Source organism: Lactuca virosa, chromosome 8 (genome assembly GCF_052849685.1).
Source record: "Lactuca virosa cultivar CGN04683 chromosome 8, Lactuca_virosa_CGN04683_v6, whole genome shotgun sequence".
Lineage (NCBI taxonomy): Eukaryota > Viridiplantae > Streptophyta > Magnoliopsida > Asterales > Asteraceae > Lactuca > Lactuca virosa.
Genome location: NC_136433.1, coordinates 230246261 through 230273093, shown reverse-complemented (window position 1 = coordinate 230273093; position 26833 = coordinate 230246261). Strand labels below are relative to the sequence as shown.

At 35.1% G+C, this 26833-nt stretch overlaps 5 protein-coding genes and 1 pseudogene across 5 annotated transcripts; all 6 read right to left on the bottom strand.

The window, feature by feature from the left end:
* Nucleotides 1-354: 354 nt before the first annotated feature.
* Nucleotides 355-1496, bottom strand: LOC145132967 (senescence-specific cysteine protease SAG39-like). Its single transcript, XM_079067924.1, has 2 exons — nucleotides 1064-1496; nucleotides 355-947 (listed from the first exon to the last, which is right to left on the bottom strand). Exons 1-2 carry the CDS (start codon nucleotides 1494-1496, stop codon nucleotides 355-357), a joined length of 1026 nt encoding a protein of 341 aa, XP_078924050.1.
* Nucleotides 1497-5119: 3623 nt separating this feature from the next.
* On the bottom strand, nucleotides 5120-6261 carry LOC145132121 (senescence-specific cysteine protease SAG39-like). The gene is made up of 2 exons (XM_079066782.1): nucleotides 5829-6261; nucleotides 5120-5712 (listed from the first exon to the last, which is right to left on the bottom strand). Exons 1-2 carry the CDS (start codon nucleotides 6259-6261, stop codon nucleotides 5120-5122), a joined length of 1026 nt encoding a protein of 341 aa, XP_078922908.1.
* A 3636-nt stretch (nucleotides 6262-9897) lies between these two features.
* LOC145132922 (senescence-specific cysteine protease SAG39-like) lies at nucleotides 9898-11039 on the bottom strand. The gene is made up of 2 exons (XM_079067874.1): nucleotides 10607-11039; nucleotides 9898-10490 (listed from the first exon to the last, which is right to left on the bottom strand). Exons 1-2 carry the CDS (start codon nucleotides 11037-11039, stop codon nucleotides 9898-9900), a joined length of 1026 nt encoding a protein of 341 aa, XP_078924000.1.
* A 3599-nt stretch (nucleotides 11040-14638) lies between these two features.
* On the bottom strand, nucleotides 14639-15780 carry LOC145132693 (senescence-specific cysteine protease SAG39-like). The gene is made up of 2 exons (XM_079067584.1): nucleotides 15348-15780; nucleotides 14639-15231 (listed from the first exon to the last, which is right to left on the bottom strand). The coding sequence occupies exons 1-2, from the start codon at nucleotides 15778-15780 to the stop codon at nucleotides 14639-14641; spliced, it is 1026 nt and encodes a 341-aa protein (XP_078923710.1).
* A 3604-nt stretch (nucleotides 15781-19384) lies between these two features.
* LOC145131310 (senescence-specific cysteine protease SAG12 pseudogene) lies at nucleotides 19385-20525 on the bottom strand (annotated as a pseudogene).
* Nucleotides 20526-24135: 3610 nt separating this feature from the next.
* On the bottom strand, nucleotides 24136-25277 carry LOC145132448 (senescence-specific cysteine protease SAG39-like). Its single transcript, XM_079067230.1, has 2 exons — nucleotides 24845-25277; nucleotides 24136-24728 (listed from the first exon to the last, which is right to left on the bottom strand). The coding sequence occupies exons 1-2, from the start codon at nucleotides 25275-25277 to the stop codon at nucleotides 24136-24138; spliced, it is 1026 nt and encodes a 341-aa protein (XP_078923356.1).
* Between the last annotated feature and the right edge of the window lie 1556 nt (nucleotides 25278-26833).

The following is a 26833-nucleotide window of genomic DNA, read 5'->3' as shown; positions in this document are numbered from 1 at the left end:
AAAAGTATTTATTGTTCACTAGACCCTTCGTTTGATCAAAAAAGAATTCACACGTTTCAACATGTTTTTCATGGGTGAGTGTTTTGTTCAACATTTCCTATACTCGGAGAAGCATATGCATATACGAAAAGACATTCAAGCTCACAATTTTTCCAATACATAATATATATATATATATATATATATATATATATATATATATATATATATATATATATATATATATATATATATAAAATTGCATCCTTACTAATATTTAATTTTTTGGATACATTTTGTAATTTACATATTTCATTGTAATAAAATAACCGTAAATACACTTAATTTACAATAATTACTCTTGATGTTCCACAATTATGCAGTGGGGTAGGAAGCCATCATGGCAATGCCACAAAGGCCTTCTTGCGCATCAACATCTCTTTGCATCATTATGTACCCCTCTTGACCCCAACTTGTTCCCCAAGAGTTCTTCACCAGCCAATATTTAGTTCCGTCAGCACTCGCTCCATAACCAACCGCAGTAACACCATGGTCTAGTTCAGTACCACATTCTCCTGTAAACACCCCGCTAGAGTAGAATTGGAAGTCGGACCCACTAGCATCAATGGCCACAGAAATAGGCTGACTAGCTACAGCTTTCAAAAGTGCACTTTCGCTATTAGCAGGAACATCTTCATGACCCGTAATCGCTGCAGCATGGTTAGATTCCTCGTTGCTGTTGCAGGTGCCATCGACTCCTTTGTACGGGTAGTTGCTCCCTGTAGTAAGGCCTTTATTGTTTAGGATGAAATCAAAGGCATCGTCCATAAGACCCCCCTCACATCCCTGATCCTGACCACCGGTGTCGCAGTCCACGAGCTCTTGTTCGGATAGAGAGACCAATTTACCTGTTTTCAGTTGGGTTATTCCTTCCATAGCTGCCACAGCTGAAAACGCCCAGCAACACCCTACAAACATATATGATGCGATATCGAGTTTAAATATGGTCTTGTTAACAAACATAACTTAATTAGTACTTGGACTACGTCTCAAGTTTGAAATTCCCATAGTAGTTTTTGCTTACCACATTGGCCTTGGTCTTTAACAGGTGTTACTGCGCCTTTCTTTCTCCAGTCCATTGATGATGGAACTGCTGTCACATTTTCATACCTGAAAGCAGAGGTCGATGGGGAACATTCGTGTGCCTTGAATCGGTTCCTTGTACTCGTGAACTCTTGGTTTGTAAGGTCTGCAAACTCATTGACTGCTAGTTTGTAAGCTTTGTTCATGAGACTGTTGGATGACTCTATGTACTGAACATTCTCTTCAAAAATCTTTGAACGTTGTTCTTTCTCATCAGCATCCTTGTACACGCGTCCATAACGAGCCATCCATTGTTCGTGGCTCTCATAGCTTGAAGTTTCAGGGAGCAGCCGAGATGTAGTGTGCGAAAGCAAAGTAGCAGAGAAGAAGATTAATACCAAAAAAGTCAGGGCTGTCCGGTTTGTTGATGTCATAGTTCTGGTAGATATAAGAAAAAATGGTTGTGAATGATGATTTGGAATAATTTGTGTGCCCACAGGTCGGCTTTATATAGAAACACACGGTTTCGTCATTGTTTGGGAAACAAAATATTTTTATCACCGTTCGTGGAAGATAAGATGTTCAGTTGATATAAGTATTAATCAATACAAGGAAAACACACATGTTACGTTGTTTAGATTTATGATTGATGCCACTAATTTACTTGGATTTTTCTTTTGGACTATACTCCTAATGACTAAAATTGTTGTGTACTGATTTGTTTTCTTAACATAGGCGTAGGTAGGTTATGTAAAAGCTTACAGAACATAGCTTGGCCATTATTTTGGAATGTAGTTGTGTCCTATATGAAGGAAATTCTCCAAGGGTCTGATACTTACAACATATTTTTTATTTCTAACTTTTTTTTATTGTATGGCTTTTAGATGTTAAAAATGCAGATATGCATGCCTTTATTCTATTCGTTTCCATCTTGGTTTATTTTAACTTTACCCACACTTTCAATGCATTTGAAGAATACTAGGCAATAAAGGAGTTTGGTTGGTTGTACGCAATATCAATCTCATCACTACATAAATTGCAATTGCAAGGAGCTTGTTATATATAATATATATTGATCCCTTCAACAAGACTTGCAGTATCCCCAAAACGATCAAGAAATATAATATTTCAGAATTTTAATTTCGCCCGAATGCATGAATGCTTCTTAACGGCCACTTTTCAGAATCAATGAATGATGTCCGATGTCTGAATTTTCCACTGAAGTCGGCTGTCACGACGTGATACTCCAATATTACTCATTTGACAAAACCTCCCCACAAAAGAGAATTAAAACGAATAGTGTGCACCAACAATGATCTTGTGCGAACTCACCCCTTCCAAGCTCATTTGCCACAATATTAGTGTAGGAAACTTGTCCACACGCCCGCCAAATTAAAATGGTGATGAAAAAAGAAAGTTTACTATGTTAATAAAGGGAAATCGTGAAAATATGTTTGAAAAGGTACAAATGTGCTAAAGGGAAATCATGGAAAATCAAACGAAAAAATACATTTAAAAACTGTTCATTTAGCCATTTTTGTAATTTTAATCATAATAAATTTTCGTCAATTATTTACAATGTTAAATGTTACTTTTGATTTTATGTTATTATTATCTATTATTATTGTTTGCTAATTTAAAATCTTTTTCATCGGAAAATTTTCTCAGAATGTGGACTTATGCAACCCCCTTGTTTGTATGTGGGTGAAGAACTAAAGTTCTCTTAGTGGAAATATGTGTCCTTCACCTTTTATAAGCTTTATTACCATATTCTTTTTTCAACTCCCATCTGGTGAGAGGTATGTTAAAACCAAAGTTTCTATACCATTTCATTAGGAGTCGCCTCATGAAACAAACAAACATGATAGTTATTCTTTATATATACAATAAACCTAGGTTTTCCGATAAACGAAGGGGGCTAAGGGTGACCAATAATTAAAGTGTTATGTCGATCACCGTTTTTGTACTAGACTCCTTAGCTTTGAACTTCTCCTTCGTCTGCCAGACTTTATTGTTAAAACCATGATTGATTATGAGTGATCCGGATGGAAATCATGTTAATTTCTAAACTTATTCATCCGATGTTGTCGTAATAACAACATTGAGTAGGTTTCAAAGAAAGTGAGAAGAAAAGAAGGATGTTGAATGGTACTGGCAATGTAGTCATTTTTATGGCAACACAAATCTTTAACGGCATACATGAGGAAAATCTACTACACGACCATCGAATCAATTTATTCTAAGAGAAATGTAACCGACATGCTTTAGGTGTAATAGTCATTGTTAGTCCGGTCTCGAATAGAGGTAGTATACAACTATTTGAATTCCCTTAACATTTCAAGAAAGAAGGTCTTAGATTTCTCGAAAATCTACATGGCAGTCGTATTCGGTTTAGGATCATCTATAAAATATAGTTGTTAGATTATACCGTAGATCGAAAGTCTCACGATCAAGTCGATTTTTCTGCTCTCACAATCGTAATGTGTTGTAGAAGTTTACGAGAAATTTCGTCAATATGATACAAATAACACAGAACCCAATATTATGTGTGTAAAATAGTTCTTCTCAGGAATCATAGTTCAGACTAACAAGGTTGAGAAAAATGTTGAGGAGGTGTCGATCATGGTTGCCGGAAAAGGTTAAAAATAAAGATTTACGATTGTTGATGCCAAGAAGGATGTAAGGGGAAAGAGATCAAAATTAGGAGAGACGAATTGACTTTGATACGATTAGAGGCGATCCAAAACCCCAGTATGCATGAAATTATTTTGTTGAATCTAATGCCAGAGTTCCAGAAATGTTTTGCATTTTCTATTGTGCGGTTGTTTTGTATTTCGTTCTCTTCTATGTAGCTTTTCTTATTTTCATATTCATTTCTTTCTTTTGTGATAAACATAGAAAATATAAATAAAAATGAAGTATTATATGGCATTTAGGAATCGTTAGTTATTGATAAAAAATGTCCCGACTATTAAGAAGTTTTTAGTTTATTTATGAAATTATGGAAGGTTTGATTATAAAGACAGTTTAGATGCAATTATCTCAATGATTCCAACCACAATTATTTAAATCCCATTAAGAGTGCCGTTTGTTGTGGCTTTTCTGTTTTGGACTACCAATTTAACGGTTGATGTTGTGTAGTTGTTCTTTGGCTTTCGATCAATTGTTACAATCTTTATCTACTAATCAATACAATAAAAATTTGTTCTCAAGAACAACATGATTTCTTTCTTTAATAATAATATATTAACAATTACAATGTACAAAAGGAACTATATATAAAACGGTCATATATGGGCCAAAACACAGCATGATAAATACACATAACATAAATACACGAAATTCCTTTTCTTTTTATTATAAATTCGTAAATGTTAATAGTTTTCTTAAAAATAACATGTGTGGTTTCATAGCTACTTCCATCTAGCCAATAAATTGCATAGCTCTCAAAACGACTTCATCACTACTTCCATATGCAACTTAGCACCCACAAAAATATTTCAAGGAATTCTCAAGGAAAGTTGGTGTTTTGATTGGCACGACTTGGATTTGACTCCGGTCTCACATCTATCCGGGCCGCAGATTCGCATTCCCGGATTTATGATGTCCTTCATTGTGGGTGTTATTCGTATTATCAAATCATTTAGAGACATTGGATTATTTGGAATTTTGCACTTGAATCTGCTACCAACTTATGGTAAACTTTGTTATTTTGTCAAAAGTATTTATTGTTCATTGGACCCTTCGTTTGATCAAAAAAGAATTCACACGTTTCAACATGTTTTTCATGGGTGAGTGTTTTGTTTAACATTTCCTATACTCGGAGAAGCATATGCATATACGAAAAGACATTCAAGCTCACAATTTTTCCAATACATAATATATATATATATATATATATATATATATATATATATATATATATATATATATATATATAATTGCATCCTTACTAATATTTAATTTTTTGGATACATTTTGTAATTTACATATTTCATTGTAATAAAATAACCGTAAATACACTTAATTTACAATAATTACTCTTGATGTTTGACAATTATGCAGTGGGGTAGGAAGCCATCATGGCAATGCCACAAAGGCCTTCTTGCGCATCAACATCTCTTTGCATCATTATGTACCCCTCTTGACCCCAACTTGTTCCCCAAGAGTTCTTCACCAGCCAATATTTAGTTCCGTCAGCACTCGCTCCATAACCAACCGCAGTAACACCATGGTCTAGTTCAGTACCACATTCTCCTGTAAACACCCCGCTAGAGTAGAATTGGAAGTCGGACCCACTAGCATCAATGGCCACAGAAATAGGCTGACTAGCTACAGCTTTCAAAAGTGCACTTTCGCTATTAGCAGGAACATCTTCATGACCCGTAATCGCTGCAGCATGGTTAGATTCCTCGTTGCTGTTGCAGGTGCCATCGACTCCTTTGTACGGGTAGTTGCTCTCTGTAGTAAGGCCTTTATTGTTTAGGATGAAATCAAAGGCATCGTCCATAAGACCCCCCTCACATCCCTGATCCTGACCACCGGTGTCGCAGTCCACGAGCTCTTGTTCGGATAGAGAGACCAATTTACCTGTTTTCAGTTGGGTTATTCCTTCCATAGCTGCCACAGCTGAAAACGCCCAGCAACACCCTACAAACATATATGATGCGATATCGAGTTTAAATATGGTCTTGTTAACAAACATAACTTAATTAGTACTTGGACTACGTCTCAAGTTTGAAATTCCCATAGTAGTTTTTGCTTACCACATTGGCCTTGGTCTTTAACAGGTGTTACTGCGCCTTTCTTTCTCCAGTCCATTGATGATGGAACTGCTGTCACATTTTCATACCTGAAAGCAGAGGTCGATGGGGAACATTCGTGTGCCTTGAATCGGTTCCTTGTGCTCGTGAACTCTTGGTTTGTAAGGTCTGCAAACTCATTGACTGCTAGTTTGTAAGCTTTGTTCATGAGACTGTTGGATGACTCTATGTACTGAACATTCTCTTGAAAAATCTTTGAACGTTGTTCTTTCTCATCAGCATCCTTGTACACGCGTCCATAACGAGCCATCCATTGTTCGTGGCTCTCATAGCTTGAAGTTTCAGGGAGCAGCCGAGATGTAGTGTGCGAAAGCAAAGTAGCAGAGAAGAAGATTAATACCAAAAAAGTCAGGGCTGTCCGGTTTGTTGATGTCATAGTTCTGGTAGATATAAGAAAAAATGGTTGTGAATGATGATTTGGAATAATTTGTGTGCCCACAGGTCGGCTTTATATAGAAACACACGGTTTCGTCATTGTTTGGGAAACGAAATATTTTTATCACCGTTCGTGGAAGATAAGATGTTCAGTTGATATAAGTATTAATCAATACAAGGAAAACACACATGTTACGTTGTTTAGATTTATGATTGATGCCACTAATTTACTTGGATTTTTCTTTTGGACTATACTCCTAATGACTAAAATTGTTGTGTACTGATTTGTTTTCTTAACATAGGCGTAGGTAGGTTATGTAAAAGCTTACAGAACATAGCTTGGCCATTATTTTGGAATGTAGTTGTGTCCTATATGAAGGAAATTCTCCAAGGGTCTGATACTTACAACATATTTTTTATTTCTAACTTTTTTTTATTGTATGGCTTTTAGATGTTCAAAATGCAGATATGCATGCCTTTATTCTATTCGTTTCCATCTTGGTTTATTTTAACTTTACCCACACTTTCAATGCATTTGAAGAATACTAGGCAATAAAGGAGTTTGGTTGGTTGTACGCAATATCAATCTCATCACTACATAAATTGCAATTGCAAGGAGCTTGTTATATATAATATATATTGATCCCTTCAACAAGACTTGCAGTATCCCCAAAACGATCAAGAAATATAATATTTCAAAATTTTAATTTCGCCCGAATGCATGAATGCTTCTTAACGGCCACTTTTCAGAATCAATGAATGATGTCCGATGTCTGAATTTTCCACTGAAGTCGGCTGTCACGACGTGATACTCCAATATTACTCATTTGACAAAACCTCCCCACAAAAGAGAATTAAAACGAATAGTGTGCACCAACAATGATCTGTGCGAACTCACCCCTTCCAAGCTCATTTGCCACAATATTAGTGTAGGAAACTTGTCCACACGCCCGCCAAATTAAAATGGTGATGAAAAAAGCAAGTTTACTATGTTAATAAAGGGAAATCGTGAAAATATGTTTGAAAAGGTACAAATGTGCTAAAGGGAAATCATGGAAAATCAAACAAAAAAATACATTTAAAAACTGTTCATTTATCCATTTTTGTAATTTTAATCATAATAAATTTTCGTCAATTATTTACAATGTTAAATGTTACTTTTGATTTTATGTTATTATTATCTATTATTATTGTTTGCTAATTTAAAATCTTTTTCATCGGAAAATTTTCTCAGAATGTGGACTTATGCAACCCCCTTGTTTGTATGTGGGTGAAGAACTAAAGTTCTCTTAGTGGAAATATGTGTCCTTCACCTTTTATAAGCTTTATTACCATATTCTTTTTTCAACTCTCATCTGGTGAGAGGTATGTTAAAACCAAAGTCTCTATACCATTTCATTAGGAGTCGCCTCATGAAACAAACAAACATGATAGTTATTCTTTATATATACAATAAACCTAGGTTTTCCGATAAACGAAGGGGGCTAAGGGTGACCAATAATTAAAGTGTTATGTCGATCACCGTTTTGGTACTAGACTCCTCAGCTTTGAACTTCTCCTTCGTCTGCTAGACTTTAATGTTAAAACCATGATTGATTATGAGTGATCCGGATGGAAATCATGTTAATTTCTAAATTTATTCATCCGATGTTGTTGTAATAACAACATTGAGTAGGTTTCAAAGAAAGTGAGAAGAAAAGAAGGATGTTGAATGGTACTGGCAATGTAGTCATTTTTATGGCAACACAAATCTTTAACGGCATACATGAGGAAAATCTACTACACGACCATCGAATCAATTTATTCTAAGAGAAATGTAACCGACATGCTTTAGGTGTAATAGTCATTGTTAGTCCGGTCTCGAATAGAGGTAGTATACAACTATTTGAATTCCCTTAACATTTCAAGAAAGAAGGTCTTAGATTTCTCGAAAATCTACATGGCAGTCGTATTCGGTTTAGGATCATCTATAAAATATAGTTGTTAGATTATACCATAGATCGAAAGTCTCACGATCAAGTCGATTTTTCTGCTCTCACAATCGTAATGTGTTGTAGAAGTTTACGAGAAGTTTCGTCAATATGATACAAATAACACAGAACCCAATATTATGTGTGTAAAATAGTTCTTCTCAGTAATCATAGTTCAGACTAACAAGGTTGAGAAAAATGTTGAGGATGTATTGATCATGGTTGCCGGAAAAGGTTAAAAATAAAGATTTACGATTGTTGATGCCAAGAAGGATGTAAGGGGAAAGAGATCAAAATTAGGAGAGACGAATTGACTTTGATACGATTAGAGGCGATCCAAAACCCCAGTATGCATGAAATTATTTTGTTGAATCTAATACCAGAGTTCCAGAAATGTTTTGCATTTTCTATTGTGCGGTTGTTTTGTATTTCGTTCTCTTCTATGTAGCTTTTCTTATTTTCATATTCATTTCTTTCTTTTGTGATAAACATAGAAAATATAAATAAAAATGAAGTATTATATGGCATTTAGGAATCGTTAGTTATTGATAAAAAATGTCCCGACTATTAAGAAGTTTTTAGTTTATTTATGAAATTATGGAAGGTTTGATTATAAAGACAGTTTAGATGCAATTATCTCAATGATTCCAACCACAATTATTTAAATCCCATTAAGAGTGCCGTTTGTTGTGGCTTTTCTGTTTTGGACTACCAATTTAACGGTTGATGTTGTGTAGTTGTTCTTTGGCTTTCGATCAATTGTTACAATCTTTATCTACTAATCAATACAATAAAAATTTGTTCTCAAGAACAACATGATTTCTTTCTTTAATAATAATATATTAACAATTACAATGTACAAAAGGAACTATATATAAAACGGTCATATATGGGCCAAAACACAGCATGATAAATACACATAACATAAATACACAAAATTCCTTTTCTTTTTATTATAAATTCGTAAATGTTAATAGTTTTCTTAAAAATAACATGTGTGGTTTCATAGCTACTTCCATCTAGCCAATAAATTGCATAGCTCTCAAAACGACTTCATCACTACTTCCATATGCAACTTAGCACCCACAAAAATATTTCAAGGAATTCTCAAGGAAAGTTGGTGTTTTGATTGACACGACGTGGATTTGACTCCGGTCTCACATCTATCTGGCCCGCAGATTCGCATTCCCGAATTTATGATGTCCTTCATTGTGGGTGTTATTCGTATTATCAAATCATTTAGAGACATTGGATTATTTGGAATTTTGCACTTGAATCTGCTACCAACTTATGGTAAACTTTGTTATTTTGTCAAAAGTATTTATTGTTCATTGGACCCTTCGTTTGATCAAAAAAGAATTCACACGTTTCAACATGTTTTTCATGGGTGAGTGTTTTGTTCAACATTTCCTATACTCGGAGAAGCATATGCATATACGAAAAGACATTCAAGCTCACAATTTTTCCAATACATAATATATATATATATATATATATATATATATATATATATATATATATATATATATATATATATATATATATATATAATTGCATCCTTACTAATATTTAATTTTTTGGATACATTTTGTAATTTACATATTTCATTGTAATAAAATAACCGTAAATACACTTAATTTACAATAATTACTCTTGATGTTCCACAATTATGCAGTGGGGTAGGAAGCCATCATGGCAATGCCACAAAGGCCTTCTTGCGCATCAACATCTCTTTGCATCATTATGTACCCCTCTTGACCCCAACTTGTTCCCCAAGAGTTCTTCACCAGCCAATATTTAGTTCCATCAGCACTCGCTCCATAACCAACCGCAGTAACACCATGGTCTAGTTCAGTACCACATTCTCCTGTAAACACCCCGCTAGAGTAGAATTGGAAGTCGGACCCACTAGCATCAATGGCCACAGAAATAGGCTGACTAGCTACAGCTTTCAAAAGTGCACTTTCGCTATTAGCAGGAACATCTTCATGACCCGTAATCGCTGCAGCATGGTTAGATTCCTCGTTGCTGTTGCAGGTGCCATCGACTCCTTTGTACGGGTAGTTGCTCCCTGTAGTAAGGCCTTTATTGTTTAGGATGAAATCAAAGGCATCGTCCATAAGACCCCCCTCACATCCCTGATCCTGACCACCGGTGTCGCAGTCCACGAGCTCTTGTTCGGATAGAGAGACCAATTTACCTGTTTTCAGTTGGGTTATTCCTTCCATAGCTGCCACAGCTGAAAACGCCCAGCAACACCCTACAAACATATATGATGCGATATCGAGTTTAAATATGGTCTTGTTAACAAACATAACTTAATTAGTACTTGGACTACGTCTCAAGTTTGAAATTCCCATAGTAGTTTTTGCTTACCACATTGGCCTTGGTCTTTAACAGGTGTTACTGCGCCTTTCTTTCTCCAGTCCATTGATGATGGAACTGCTGTCACATTTTCATACCTGAAAGCAGAGGTCGATGGGGAACATTCGTGTGCCTTGAATCGGTTCCTTGTGCTCGTGAACTCTTGGTTTGTAAGGTCTGCAAACTCATTGACTGCTAGTTTGTAAGCTTTGTTCAGGAGACTGTTGGATGACTCTATGTACTGAACATTCTCTTGAAAAATCTTTGAACGTTGTTCTTTCTCATCAGCATCCTTGTACACGCGTCCATAACGAGCCATCCATTGTTCGTGGCTCTCATAGCTTGAAGTTTCAGGGAGCAGCCGAGATGTAGTGTGCGAAAGCAAAGTAGCAGAGAAGAAGATTAATACCAAAAAAGTCAGGGCTGTCCGGTTTGTTGATGTCATAGTTCTGGTAGATATAAGAAAAAATGGTTGTGAATGATGATTTGGAATAATTTGTGTGCCCACAGGTCGGCTTTATATAGAAACACACGGTTTCGTCATTGTTTGGGAAACAAAATATTTTTATCACCGTTCGTGGAAGATAAGATGTTCAGTTGATATAAGTATTAATCAATACAAGGAAAACACACATGTTACGTTGTTTAGATTTATGATTGATGCCACTAATTTACTTGGATTTTTCTTTTGGACTATACTCCTAATGACTAAAATTGTTGTGTACTGATTTGTTTTCTTAACATAGGCGTAGGTAGGTTATGTAAAAGCTTACAGAACATAGCTTGGCCATTATTTTGGAATGTAGTTGTGTCCTATATGAAGGAAATTCTCCAAGGGTCTGATACTTACAACATATTTTTTATTTCTAACTTTTTTTTATTGTATGGCTTTTAGATGTTAAAAATGCAGATATGGATGCCTTTATTCTATTCGTTTCCATCTTGGTTTATTTTAACTTTACCCACACTTTCAATGCATTTGAAGAATACTAGGCAATAAAGGAGTTTGGTTGGTTGTACGCAATATCAATCTCATCACTACATAAATTGCAATTGCAAGGAGCTTGTTATATATAATATATATTGATCCCTTCAACAAGACTTGCAGTATCCCCAAAACGATCAAGAAATATAATATTTCAGAATTTTAATTTCGCCCGAATGCATGAATGCTTCTTAACGGCCACTTTTCAGAATCAATGAATGATGTCCGATGTCTGAATTTTCCACTGAAGTCGGCTGTCACGACGTGATACTCCAATATTACTCATTTGACAAAACCTCCCCACAAAAGAGAATTAAAACGAATAGTGTGCACCAACAATGATCTTGTGCGAACTCACCCCTTCCAAGCTCATTTGCCACAATATTAGTGTAGGAAACTTGTCCACACGCCCGCCAAATTAAAATGGTGATGAAAAAAGCAAGTTTACTATGTTAATAAAGGGAAATCGTGAAAATATGTTTGAAAAGGTACAAATGTGCTAAAGGGAAATCATGGAAAATCAAACAAAAAAATACATTTAAAAACTGTTCATTTATCCATTTTTGTAATTTTAATCATAATAAATTTTCGTCAATTATTTACAATGTTAAATGTTACTTTTGATTTTATGTTATTATTATCTATTATTATTGTTTGCTAATTTAAAATCTTTTTCATCGGAAAATTTTCTCAGAATGTGGACTTATGCAACCCCCTTGTTTGTATGTGGGTGAAGAACTAAAGTTCTCTTAGTGGAAATATGTGTCCTTCACCTTTTATAAGCTTTATTACCATATTCTTTTTTCAACTCTCATCTGGTGAGAGGTATGTTAAAACCAAAGTCTCTATACCATTTCATTAGGAGTCGCCTCATGAAACAAACAAACATGATAGTTATTCTTTATATATACAATAAACCTAGGTTTTCCGATAAACGAAGGGGGCTAAGGGTGACCAATAATTAAAGTGTTATGTCGATCACCGTTTTGGTACTAGACTCCTCAGCTTTGAACTTCTCCTTCGTCTGCTAGACTTTAATGTTAAAACCATGATTGATTATGAGTGATCCGGATGGAAATCATGTTAATTTCTAAATTTATTCATCCGATGTTGTTGTAATAACAACATTGAGTAGGTTTCAAAGAAAGTGAGAAGAAAAGAAGGATGTTGAATGGTACTGGCAATGTAGTCATTTTTATGGCAACACAAATCTTTAACGGCATACATGAGGAAAATCTACTACACGACCATCGAATCAATTTATTCTAAGAGAAATGTAACCGACATGCTTTAGGTGTAATAGTCATTGTTAGTCCGGTCTCGAATAGAGGTAGTATACAACTATTTGAATTCCCTTAACATTTCAAGAAAGAAGGTCTTAGATTTCTCGAAAATCTACATGGCAGTCGTATTCGGTTTAGGATCATCTATAAAATATAGTTGTTAGATTATACCATAGATCGAAAGTCTCACGATCAAGTCGATTTTTCTGCTCTCACAATCGTAATGTGTTGTAGAAGTTTACGAGAAGTTTCGTCAATATGATACAAATAACACAGAACCCAATATTATGTGTGTAAAATAGTTCTTCTCAGTAATCATAGTTCAGACTAACAAGGTTGAGAAAAATGTTGAGGATGTATTGATCATGGTTGCCGGAAAAGGTTAAAAATAAAGATTTACGATTGTTGATGCCAAGAAGGATGTAAGGGGAAAGAGATCAAAATTAGGAGAGACGAATTGACTTTGATACGATTAGAGGCGATCCAAAACCCCAGTATGCATGAAATTATTTTGTTGAATCTAATACCAGAGTTCCAGAAATGTTTTGCATTTTCTATTGTGCGGTTGTTTTGTATTTCGTTCTCTTCTATGTAGCTTTTCTTATTTTCATATTCATTTCTTTCTTTTGTGATAAACATAGAAAATATAAATAAAAATGAAGTATTATATGGCATTTAGGAATCGTTAGTTATTGATAAAAAATGTCCCGACTATTAAGAAGTTTTTAGTTTATTTATGAAATTATGGAAGGTTTGATTATAAAGACAGTTTAGATGCAATTATCTCAATGATTCCAACCACAATTATTTAAATCCCATTAAGAGTGCCGTTTGTTGTGGCTTTTCTGTTTTGGACTACCAATTTAACGGTTGATGTTGTGTAGTTGTTCTTTGGCTTTCGATCAATTGTTACAATCTTTATCTACTAATCAATACAATAAAAATTTGTTCTCAAGAACAACATGATTTCTTTCTTTAATAATAATATATTAACAATTACAATGTACAAAAGGAACTATATATAAAACGGTCATATATGGGCCAAAACACAGCATGATAAATACACATAACATAAATACACGAAATTCCTTTTCTTTTTATTATAAATTCGTAAATGTTAATAGTTTTCTTAAAAATAACATGTGTGGTTTCATAGCTACTTCCATCTAGCCAATAAATTGCATAGCTCTCAAAACGACTTCATCACTACTTCCATATGCAACTTAGCACCCACAAAAATATTTCAAGGAATTCTCAAGGAAAGTTGGTGTTTTGATTGACACGACGTGGATTTGACTCCGGTCTCACATCTATCTGGCCCGCAGATTCGCATTCCCGAATTTATGATGTCCTTCATTGTGGGTGTTATTCGTATTATCAAATCATTTAGAGACATTGGATTATTTGGAATTTTGCACTTGAATCTGCTACCAACTTATGGTAAACTTTGTTATTTTGTCAAAAGTATTTATTGTTCATTGGACCCTTCGTTTGATCAAAAAAGAATTCACACGTTTCAACATGTTTTTCATGGGTGAGTGTTTTGTTCAACATTTCCTATACTCGGAGAAGCATATGCATATACGAAAAGACATTCAAGCTCACAATTTTTCCAATACATAATATATATATATATATATATATATATATATATATATAATTGCATCCTTACTAATATTTAATTTTTTGGATACATTTTGTAATTTACATATTTCATTGTAATAAAATAACCGTAAATACACTTAATTTACAATAATTACTCTTGATGTTCCACAATTATGCAGTGGGGTAGGAAGCCATCATGGCAATGCCACAAAGGCCTTCTTGCGCATCAACATCTCTTTGCATCATTATGTACCCCTCTTGACCCCAACTTGTTCCCCAAGAGTTCTTCACCAGCCAATATTTAGTTCCATCAGCACTCGCTCCATAACCAACCGCAGTAACACCATGGTCTAGTTCAGTACCACATTCTCCTGTAAACACCCCGCTAGAGTAGAATTGGAAGTCGGACCCACTAGCATCAATGGCCACAGAAATAGGCTGACTAGCTACAGCTTTCAAAAGTGCACTTTCGCTATTAGCAGGAACATCTTCATGACCCGTAATCGCTGCAGCATGGTTAGATTCCTCGTTGCTGTTGCAGGTGCCATCGACTCCTTTGTACGGGTAGTTGCTCCCTGTAGTAAGGCCTTTATTGTTTAGGATGAAATCAAAGGCATCGTCCATAAGACCCCCCTCACATCCCTGATCCTGACCACCGGTGTCGCAGTCCACGAGCTCTTGTTCGGATAGAGAGACCAATTTACCTGTTTTCAGTTGGGTTATTCCTTCCATAGCTGCCACAGCTGAAAACGCCCAGCAACACCCTACAAACATATATGATGCGATATCGAGTTTAAATATGGTCTTGTTAACAAACATAACTTAATTAGTACTTGGACTACGTCTCAAGTTTGAAATTCCCATAGTAGTTTTTGCTTACCACATTGGCCTTGGTCTTTAACAGGTGTTACTGCGCCTTTCTTTCTCCAGTCCATTGATGATGGAACTGCTGTCACATTTTCATACCTGAAAGCAGAGGTCGATGGGGAACATTCGTGTGCCTTGAATCGGTTCCTTGTGCTCGTGAACTCTTGGTTTGTAAGGTCTGCAAACTCATTGACTGCTAGTTTGTAAGCTTTGTTCATGAGACTGTTGGATGACTCTATGTACTGAACATTCTCTTGAAAAATCTTTGAACGTTGTTCTTTCTCATCAGCATCCTTGTACACGCGTCCATAACGAGCCATCCATTGTTCGTGGCTCTCATAGCTTGAAGTTTCAGGGAGCAGCCGAGATGTAGTGTGCGAAAGCAAAGTAGCAGAGAAGAAGATTAATACCAAAAAAGTCAGGGCTGTCCGGTTTGTTGATGTCATAGTTCTGGTAGATATAAGAAAAAATGGTTGTGAATGATGATTTGGAATAATTTGTGTGCCCACAGGTCGGCTTTATATAGAAACACACGGTTTCGTCATTGTTTGGGAAACGAAATATTTTTATCACCGTTCGTGGAAGATAAGATGTTCAGTTGATATAAGTATTAATCAATACAAGGAAAACACACATGTTACGTTGTTTAGATTTATGATTGATGCCACTAATTTACTTGGATTTTTCTTTTGGACTATACTCCTAATGACTAAAATTGTTGTGTACTGATTTGTTTTCTTAACATAGGCGTAGGTAGGTTATGTAAAAGCTTACAGAACATAGCTTGGCCATTATTTTGGAATGTAGTTGTGTCCTATATGAAGGAAATTCTCCAAGGGTCTGATACTTACAACATATTTTTTATTTCTAACTTTTTTTTATTGTATGGCTTTTAGATGTTCAAAATGCAGATATGCATGCCTTTATTCTATTCGTTTCCATCTTGGTTTATTTTAACTTTACCCACACTTTCAATGCATTTGAAGAATACTAGGCAATAAAGGAGTTTGGTTGGTTGTACGCAATATCAATCTCATCACTACATAAATTGCAATTGCAAGGAGCTTGTTATATATAATATATATTGATCCCTTCAACAAGACTTGCAGTATCCCCAAAACGATCAAGAAATATAATATTTCAGAATTTTAATTTCGCCCGAATGCATGAATGCTTCTTAACAGCCACTTTTCAGAATCAATGAATGATGTCCGATGTCTGAATTTTCCACTGAAGTCGGCTGTCACGACGTGATACTCCAATATTACTCATTTGACAAAACCTCCCCACAAAAGAGAATTAAAACGAATAGTGTGCACCAACAATGATCTGTGCGAACTCACCCCTTCCAAGCTCATTTGCCACAATATTAGTGTAGGAAACTTGTCCACACGCCCGCCAAATTAAAATGGTGATGAAAAAAGCAAGTTTACTATGTTAATAAAGGGAAATCGTGAAAATATGTTTGAAAAGGTACAAATGTGCTAAAGGGAAATCATGGAAAATCAAACGAAAAAATACATTTAAAAACTGTTCATTTAGCCATTTTTGTAATTTTAATCATAATAAATTTTCGTCAATTATTTACAATGTTAAATGTTACTTTTGATTTTATGTTATTATTATCTATTATTATTGTTTGCTAATTTAAAATCTTTTTCATCGGAAAATTTTCTCAGAATGTGGACTTATGCAACCCCCTTGTTTGTATGTGGGTGAAGAACTAAAGTTCTCTTAGTGGAAATATGTGTCCTTCACCTTTTATAAGCTTTATTACCATATTCTTTTTTCAACTCCCATCTGGTGAGAGGTATGTTAAAACCAAAGTCTCTATACCATTTCATTAGGAGTCGCCTCATGAAACAAACAAACATGATAGTTATTCTTTATATATACAATAAACCTAGGTTTTCCGATAAACGAAGGGGGCTAAGGGTGACCAATAATTAAAGTGTTATGTCGATCACCGTTTTGGTACTAGACTCCTCAGCTTTGAACTTCTCCTTCGTCTGCTAGACTTTAATGTTAAAACCATGATTGATTATGAGTGATCCGGATGGAAATCATGTTAATTTCTAAATTTATTCATCCGATGTTGTTGTAATAACAACATTGAGTAGGTTTCAAAGAAAGTGAGAAGAAAAGAAGGATGTTGAATGGTACTGGCAATGTAGTCATTTTTATGGCAACACAAATCTTTAACGGCATACATGAGGAAAATCTACTACACGACCATCGAATCAATTTATTCTAAGAGAAATGTAACCGACATGCTTTAGGTGTAATAGTCATTGTTAGTCCGGTCTCGAATAGAGGTAGTATACAACTATTTGAATTCCCTTAACATTTCAAGAAAGAAGGTCTTAGATTTCTCGAAAATCTACATGGCAGTCGTATTCGGTTTAGGATCATCTATAAAATATAGTTGTTAGATTATACCGTAGATCGAAAGTCTCATGATCAAGTCGATTTTTCTGCTCTCACAATCGTAATGTGTTGTAGAAGTTTACGAAAAGTTTCGTCAATATGATACAAATAACACAGAACCCAATATTATGTGTGTAAAATAGTTCTTCTCAGTAATCATAGTTCAGACTAACAAGGTTGAGAAAAATGTTGAGGAGGTATCGATCATGGTTGCCGGAAAAGGTTAAAAATAAAGATTTACGATTGTTGATGCCAAGAAGGATGTAAGGGGAAAGAGATCAAAATTAGGAAAGACGAATTGACTTTGATACGATTAGAGGCGATCCAAAACCCCAGTATGCATGAAATTATTTTGTTGAATCTAATACCAGAGTTCCAGAAATGTTTTGCATTTTCTATTGTGCGGTTGTTTTGTATTTCGTTCTCTTCTATGTAGCTTTTCTTATTTTCATATTCATTTCTTTCTTTTGTGATAAACATAGAAAATAAAAATAAAAATGAAGTATTATATGGCATTTAGGAATCGTTAGTTATTGATAAAAAATGTCCCGACTATTAAGAAGTTTTTAGTTTATTTATGAAATTATGGAAGGTTTGATTATAAAGACAGTTTAGATGCAATTATCTCAATGATTCCAACCACAATTATTTAAATCCCATTAAGAGTGCCGTTTGTTGTGGCTTTTCTGTTTTGGACTACCAATTTAACGGTTGATGTTGTGTAGTTGTTCTTTGGCTTTCGATCAATTGTTACAATCTTTATCTACTAATCAATACAATAAAAATTTGTTCTCAAGAACAACATGATTTCTTTCTTTAATAATAATATATTAACAATTACAATGTACAAAAGGAACTATATATAAAACGGTCATATATGGGCCAAAACACAACATGATAAATACACATAACATAAATACACGAAATTCCTTTTCTTTTTATTATAAATTCGTAAATGTTAATAGTTTTCTTAAAAATAACATGTGTGGTTTCATAGCTACTTCCATCTAGCCAATAAATTGCATAGCTCTCAAAACGACTTCATCACTACTTCCATATGCAACTTAGCACCCACAAAAATATTTCAAGGAATTCTCAAGGAAAGTTGGTGTTTTGATTGACACGACGTGGATTTGACTCCGGTCTCACATCTATCTGGCCCGCAGATTCGCATTCCCGAATTTATGATGTCCTTCATTGTGGGTGTTATTCGTATTATCAAATCATTTAGAGACATTGGATTATTTGGAATTTTGCACTTGAATCTGCTACCAACTTATGGTAAACTTTGTTATTTTGTCAAAAGTATTTATTGTTCATTGGACCCTTCGTTTGATCAAAAAAGAATTCACACGTTTCAACATGTTTTTCATGGGTGAGTGTTTTGTTCAACATTTCCTATACTCGGAGAAGCATATGCATATCCGAAAAGACATTCAAGCTCACAATTTTTCCAATACATAATATATATATATATATATATATATATATATATATATATATATAATTGCATCCTTACTAATATTTAATTTTTTGGATACATTTTGTAATTTACATATTTCATTGTAATAAAATAACCGTAAATACACTTAATTTACAATAATTACTCTTGATGTTCCACAATTATGCAGTGGGGTAGGAAGCCATCATGGCAATGCCACAAAGGCCTTCTTGCGCATCAACATCTCTTTGCATCATTATGTACCCCTCTTGACCCCAACTTGTTCCCCAAGAGTTCTTCACCAGCCAATATTTAGTTCCGTCAGCACTCGCTCCATAACCAACCGCAGTAACACCATGGTCTAGTTCAGTACCACATTCTCCTGTAAACACCCCGCTAGAGTAGAATTGGAAGTCGGACCCACTAGCATCAATGGCCACAGAAATAGGCTGACTAGCTACAGCTTTCAAAAGTGCACTTTCGCTATTAGCAGGAACATCTTCATGACCCGTAATCGCTGCAGCATGGTTAGATTCCTCGTTGCTGTTGCAGGTGCCATCGACTCCTTTGTACGGGTAGTTGCTCTCTGTAGTAAGGCCTTTATTGTTAGGATGAAATCAAAGGCATCGTCCATAAGACCCCCCTCACATCCCTGATCCTGACCACCGGTGTCGCAGTCCACGAGCTCTTGTTCGGATAGAGAGACCAATTTACCTGTTTTCAGTTGGGTTATTCCTTCCATAGCTGCCACAGCTGAAAACGCCCAGCAACACCCTACAAACATATATGATGCGATATCGAGTTTAAATATGGTCTTGTTAACAAACATAACTTAATTAGTACTTGGACTACGTCTCAAGTTTGAAATTCCCATAGTAGTTTTTGCTTACCACATTGGCCTTGGTCTTTAACAGGTGTTACTGCGCCTTTCTTTCTCCAGTCCATTGATGATGGAACTGCTGTCACATTTTCATACCTGAAAGCAGAGGTCGATGGGGAACATTCGTGTGCCTTGAATCGGTTCCTTGTGCTCGTGAACTCTTGGTTTGTAAGGTCTGCAAACTCATTGACTGCTAGTTTGTAAGCTTTGTTCATGAGACTGTTGGATGACTCTATGTACTGAACATTCTCTTGAAAAATCTTTGAACGTTGTTCTTTCTCATCCGCATCCTTGTACACGCGTCCATAATGAGCCATCCATTGTTCGTGGCTCTCATAGCTTGAAGTTTCAGGGAGCAGCCGAGATGTAGTGTGCGAAAGCCAAGTAGCAGAGAAGAAGATTAATACCAAAAAAGTCAGGGCTGTCCGGTTTGTTGATGTCATAGTTCTGGTAGATATAAGAAAAAATGGTTGTGAATGATGATTTGGAATAATTTGTGTGCCCACAGGTCGGCTTTATATAGAAACACACGGTTTCGTCATTGTTTGGGAAACGAAATTTTTTTATCACCGTTCGTGGAAGATAAGATGTTCAGTTGATATAAGTATTAATCAATACAAGGAAAACACACATGTTACGTTGTTTAGATTTATGATTGATGCCACTAATTTACTTGGATTTTTCTTTTGGACTATACTCCTAATGACTAAAATTGTTGTGTACTGATTTGTTTTCTTAACATAGGCGTAGGTAGGTTATGTAAAAGCTTACAGAACATAGCTTGGCCATTATTTTGGAATGTAGTTGTGTCCTATATGAAGGAAATTCTCCAAGGGTCTGATACTTACAACATATTTTTTATTTCTAACTTTTTTTTATTGTATGGCTTTTAGATGTTCAAAATGCAGATATGCATGCCTTTATTCTATTCGTTTCCATCTTGGTTTATTTTAACTTTACCCACACTTTCAATGCATTTGAAGAATACTAGGCAATAAAGGAGTTTGGTTGGTTGTACGCAATATCAATCTCATCACTACATAAATTGCAATTGCAAGGAGCTTGTTATATATAATATATATTGATCCCTTCAACAAGACTTGCAGTATCCCCAAAACGATCAAGAAATATAATATTTCAGAATTTTAATTTCGCCCGAATGCATGAATGCTTCTTAACGGCCACTTTTCAGAATCAATGAATGATGTCCGATGTCTGAATTTTCCACTGAAGTCGGCTGTCACGACGTGATACTCCAATATTACTCATTTGACAAAACCTCCCCACAAAAGAGAATTAAAACAAATAGTGTGCACCAACAATGATCTGTGCGAACTCACCCCTTCCAAGCTCATTTGCCACAATATTAGTGTAGGAAACTTGTCCACACGCCCGCCAAATTAAAATGGTGATGAAAAAAGCAAGTTTACTATGTTAATAAAGGGAAATCGTGAAAATATGTTTGAAAAGGTACAAATGTGCTAAAGGGAAATCATGGAAAATCAAACGAAAAAATACATTTAAAAACTGTTCATTTAGCCATTTTTGTAATTTTAATCATAATAAATTTTCGTCAATTATTTACAATGTTAAATGTTACTTTTGATTTTATGTTATTATTATCTATTATTATTGTTTGCTAATTTAAAATCTTTTTCATCGGAAAATTTTCTCAGAATGTGGACTTATGCAACCCCCTTGTTTGTATGTGGGTGAAGAACTAAAGTTCTCTTAGTGGAAATATGTGTCCTTCACCTTTTATAAGCTTTATTACCATATTCTTTTTTCAACTCCCATCTGGTGAGAGGTATGTTAAAACCAAAGTCTCTATACCATTTCATTAGGAGTCGCCTCATGAAACAAACAAACATGATAGTTATTCTTTATATATACAATAAACCTAGGTTTTCCGATAAACGAAGGGGGCTAAGGGTGACCAATAATTAAAGTGTTATGTCGATCACCGTTTTGGTACTAGACTCCTCAGCTTTGAACTTCTCCTTCGTCTGCTAGACTTTAATGTTAAAACCATGATTGATTATGAGTGATCCGGATGGAAATCATGTTAATTTCTAAATTTATTCATCCAATGTTGTTGTAATAACAACATTGAGTAGGTTTCAAAGAAAGTGAGAAGAAAAGAAGGATGTTGAATGGTACTGGCAATGTAGTCATTTTTATGGCAACACAAATCTTTAACGGCATACATGAGGAAAATCTACTACACGACCATCGAATCAATTTATTCTAAGAGAAATGTAACCGACATGCTTTAGGTGTAATAGTCATTGTTAGTCCGGTCTCGAATAGAGGTAGTATACAACTATTTGAATTCCCTTAACATTTCAAGAAAGAAGGTCTTAGATTTCTCGAAAATCTACATGGCAGTCGTATTCGGTTTAGGATCATCTATAAAATATAGTTGTTAGATTATACCGTAGATCGAAAGTCTCACGATCAAGTCGATTTTTCTGTTCTCACAATCGTAATGTGTTGTAGAAGTTTACGAGAAGTTTCGTCAATATGATACAAATAACACAGAACCCAATATTATGTGTGTAAAATAGTTCTTCTCAGTAATCATAGTTCAGACTAACAACGTTGAGAAAAATGTTGAGGAGGTATCGATCATGGTTGCCGGAAAAGGTTAAAAATAAAGATTTACGATTGTTGATGCCAAGAAGGATGTAAGGGGAAAGAGATCAAAATTAGGAGAGACGAATTGACTTTGATACGATTAGAGGCGATCCAAAACCCCCGTATGCATGAAATTATTTTGTTGAATCTAATACCAGAGTTCCAGAAATGTTTTGCATTTTCTATTGTGCGGTTGTTTTGTATTTCGTTCTCTTCTATGTAGCTTTCCTTATTTTCATATTCATTTCTTTCTTTTGTGATAAACATAGAAAATATAAATAAAAATGAAGTATTATATGGCATTTAGGAATCGTTAGTTATTGATAAAAAATGTCCCGACTATTAAGAAGTTTTTAGTTTATTTATGAAATTATGGAAGGTTTGATTATAAAGACAGTTTAGATGCAATTATCTCAATGATTCCAACCACAATTATTTAAATCCCATTAAGAGTGCCGTTTGTTGTGGCTTTTCTGTTTTGGACTACCAATTTAACGGTTGATGTTGTGTAGTTGTTCTTTGGCTTTCGATCAATTGTTACAATCTTTATCTACTAATCAATACAATAAAAATTTGTTCTCAAGAACAACATGGTTTCTTTCTTTAATAATAATATATTAACAATTACAATGTACAAAAGGAACTATATATAAAACGGTCATATATGGGCCAAAACACAGCATGATAAATACACATAACATAAATACACGAAATTCCTTTTCTTTTTATTATAAATTCGTAAATGTTAATAGTTTTCTTAAAAATAACATGTGTGGTTTCATAGCTACTTCCATCTAGCCAATAAATTGCATAGCTCTCAAAACGACTTCATCACTACTTCCATATGCAACTTAGCACCCACAAAAATATTTCAAGGAATTCTCAAGGAAAGTTGGTGTTTTGATTGGCACGACTTGGATTTGACTCCGGTCTCACATCTATCCGGGCCGCAGATTCGCATTCCCGGATTTATGATGTCCTTCATTGTGGGTGTTATTCGTATTATCAAATCATTTAGAGACATTGGATTATTTGGAATTTTGCACTTGAATCTGCTACCAACTTATGGTAAACTTTGTTATTTTGTCAAAAGTATTTATTGTTCATTGGACCCTTCGTTTGATCAAAAAAGAATTCACACGTTTCAACATGTTTTTCATGGGTGAGTGTTTTGTTTAACATTTCCTATACTCGGAGAAGCATATGCATATACGAAAAGACATTCAAGCTCACAATTTTTCCAATACATAATATATATATATATATATATATATATATATATATATATATATATATATAATTGCATCCTTACTAATATTTAATTTTTTGGATACATTTTGTAATTTACATATTTCATTGTAATAAAATAACCGTAAATACACTTAATTTACAATAATTACTCTTGATGTTCCACAATTATGCAGTGGGGTAGGAAGCCATCATGGCAATGCCACAAAGGCCTTCTTGCGCATCAACATCTCTTTGCATCATTATGTACCCCTCTTGACCCCAACTTGTTCCCCAAGAGTTCTTCACCAGCCAATATTTAGTTCCGTCAGCACTCGCTCCATAACCAACCGCAGTAACACCATGGTCTAGTTCAGTACCACATTCTCCTGTAAACACCCCGCTAGAGTAGAATTGGAAGTCGGACCCACTAGCATCAATGGCCACAGAAATAGGCTGACTAGCTACAGCTTTCAAAAGTGCACTTTCGCTATTAGCAGGAACATCTTCATGACCCGTAATCGCTGCAGCATGGTTAGATTCCTCGTTGCTGTTGCAGGTGCCATCGACTCCTTTGTACGGGTAGTTGCTCTCTGTAGTAAGGCCTTTATTGTTTAGGATGAAATCAAAGGCATCGTCCATAAGACCCCCCTCACATCCCTGATCCTGACCACCGGTGTCGCAGTCCACGAGCTCTTGTTCGGATAGAGAGACCAATTTACCTGTTTTCAGTTGGGTTATTCCTTCCATAGCTGCCACAGCTGAAAACGCCCAGCAACACCCTACAAACATATATGATGCGATATCGAGTTTAAATATGGTCTTGTTAACAAACATAACTTAATTAGTACTTGGACTACGTCTCAAGTTTGAAATTCCCATAGTAGTTTTTGCTTACCACATTGGCCTTGGTCTTTAACAGGTGTTACTGCGCCTTTCTTTCTCCAGTCCATTGATGATGGAACTGCTGTCACATTTTCATACCTGAAAGCAGAGGTCGATGGGGAACATTCGTGTGCCTTGAATCGGTTCCTTGTGCTCGTGAACTCTTGGTTTGTAAGGTCTGCAAACTCATTGACTGCTAGTTTGTAAGCTTTGTTCATGAGACTGTTGGATGACTCTATGTACTGAACATTCTCTTGAAAAATCTTTGAACGTTGTTCTTTCTTATCAGCATCCTTGTACACGCGTCCATAATGAGCCATCCATTGTTCGTGGCTCTCATAGCTTGAAGTTTCAGGGAGCAGCCGAGATGTAGTGTGCGAAAGCCAAGTAGCAGAGAAGAAGATTAATACCAAAAAAGTCAGGGCTGTCCGGTTTGTTGATGTCATAGTTCTGGTAGATATAAGAAAAAATGGTTGTGAATGATGATTTGGAATAATTTGTGTGCCCACAGGTCGGCTTTATATAGAAACACACGGTTTCGTCATTGTTTGGGAAACGAAATATTTTTATCACCGTTCGTGGAAGATAAGATGTTCAGTTGATATAAGTATTAATCAATACAAGGAAAACACACATGTTACGTTGTTTAGATTTATGATTGATGCCACTAATTTACTTGGATTTTTCTTTTGGACTATACTCCTAATGACTAAAATTGTTGTGTACTGATTTGTTTTCTTAACATAGGCGTAGGTAGGTTATGTAAAAGCTTACAGAACATAGCTTGGCCATTATTTTGGAATGTAGTTGTGTCCTATATGAAGGAAATTCTCCAAGGGTCTGATACTTACAACATATTTTTTATTTCTAACTTTTTTTTATTGTATGGCTTTTAGATGTTCAAAATGCAGATATGCATGCCTTTATTCTATTCGTTTCCATCTTGGTTTATTTTAACTTTACCCACACTTTCAATGCATTTGAAGAATACTAGGCAATAAAGGAGTTTGGTTGGTTGTACGCAATATCAATCTCATCACTACATAAATTGCAATTGCAAGGAGCTTGTTATATATAATATATATTGATCCCTTCAACAAGACTTGCAGTATCCCCAAAACGATCAAGAAATATAATATTTCAGAATTTTAATTTCGCCCGAATGCATGAATGCTTCTTAACGGCCACTTTTCAGAATCAATGAATGATGTCCGATGTCTGAATTTTCCACTGAAGTCGGCTGTCACGACGTGATACTCCAATATTACTCATTTGACAAAACCTCCCCACAAAAGAGAATTAAAACAAATAGTGTGCACCAACAATGATCTGTGCGAACTCACCCCTTCCAAGCTCATTTGCCACAATATTAGTGTAGGAAACTTGTCCACACGCCCGCCAAATTAAAATGGTGATGAAAAAAGCAAGTTTACTATGTTAATAAAGGGAAATCGTGAAAATATGTTTGAAAAGGTACAAATGTGCTAAAGGGAAATCATGGAAAATCAAACGAAAAAATACATTTAAAAACTGTTCATTTAGCCATTTTTGTAATTTTAATCATAATAAATTTTCGTCAATTATTTACAATGTTAAATGTTACTTTTGATTTTATGTTATTATTATCTATTATTATTGTTTGCTAATTTAAAATCTTTTTCATCGGAAAATTTTCTCAGAATGTGGACTTATGCAACCCCCTTGTTTGTATGTGGGTGAAGAACTAAAGTTCTCTTAGTGGAAATATGTGTCCTTCACCTTTTATAAGCTTTATTACCATATTCTTTTTTCAACTCCCATCTGGTGAGAGGTATGTTAAAACCAAAGTCTCTATACCATTTCATTAGGAGTCGCCTCATGAAACAAACAAACATGATAGTTATTCTTTATATATACAATAAACCTAGGTTTTCCGATAAACGAAGGGGGCTAAGGGTGACCAATAATTAAAGTGTTATGTCGATCACCGTTTTGGTACTAGACTCCTCAGCTTTGAACTTCT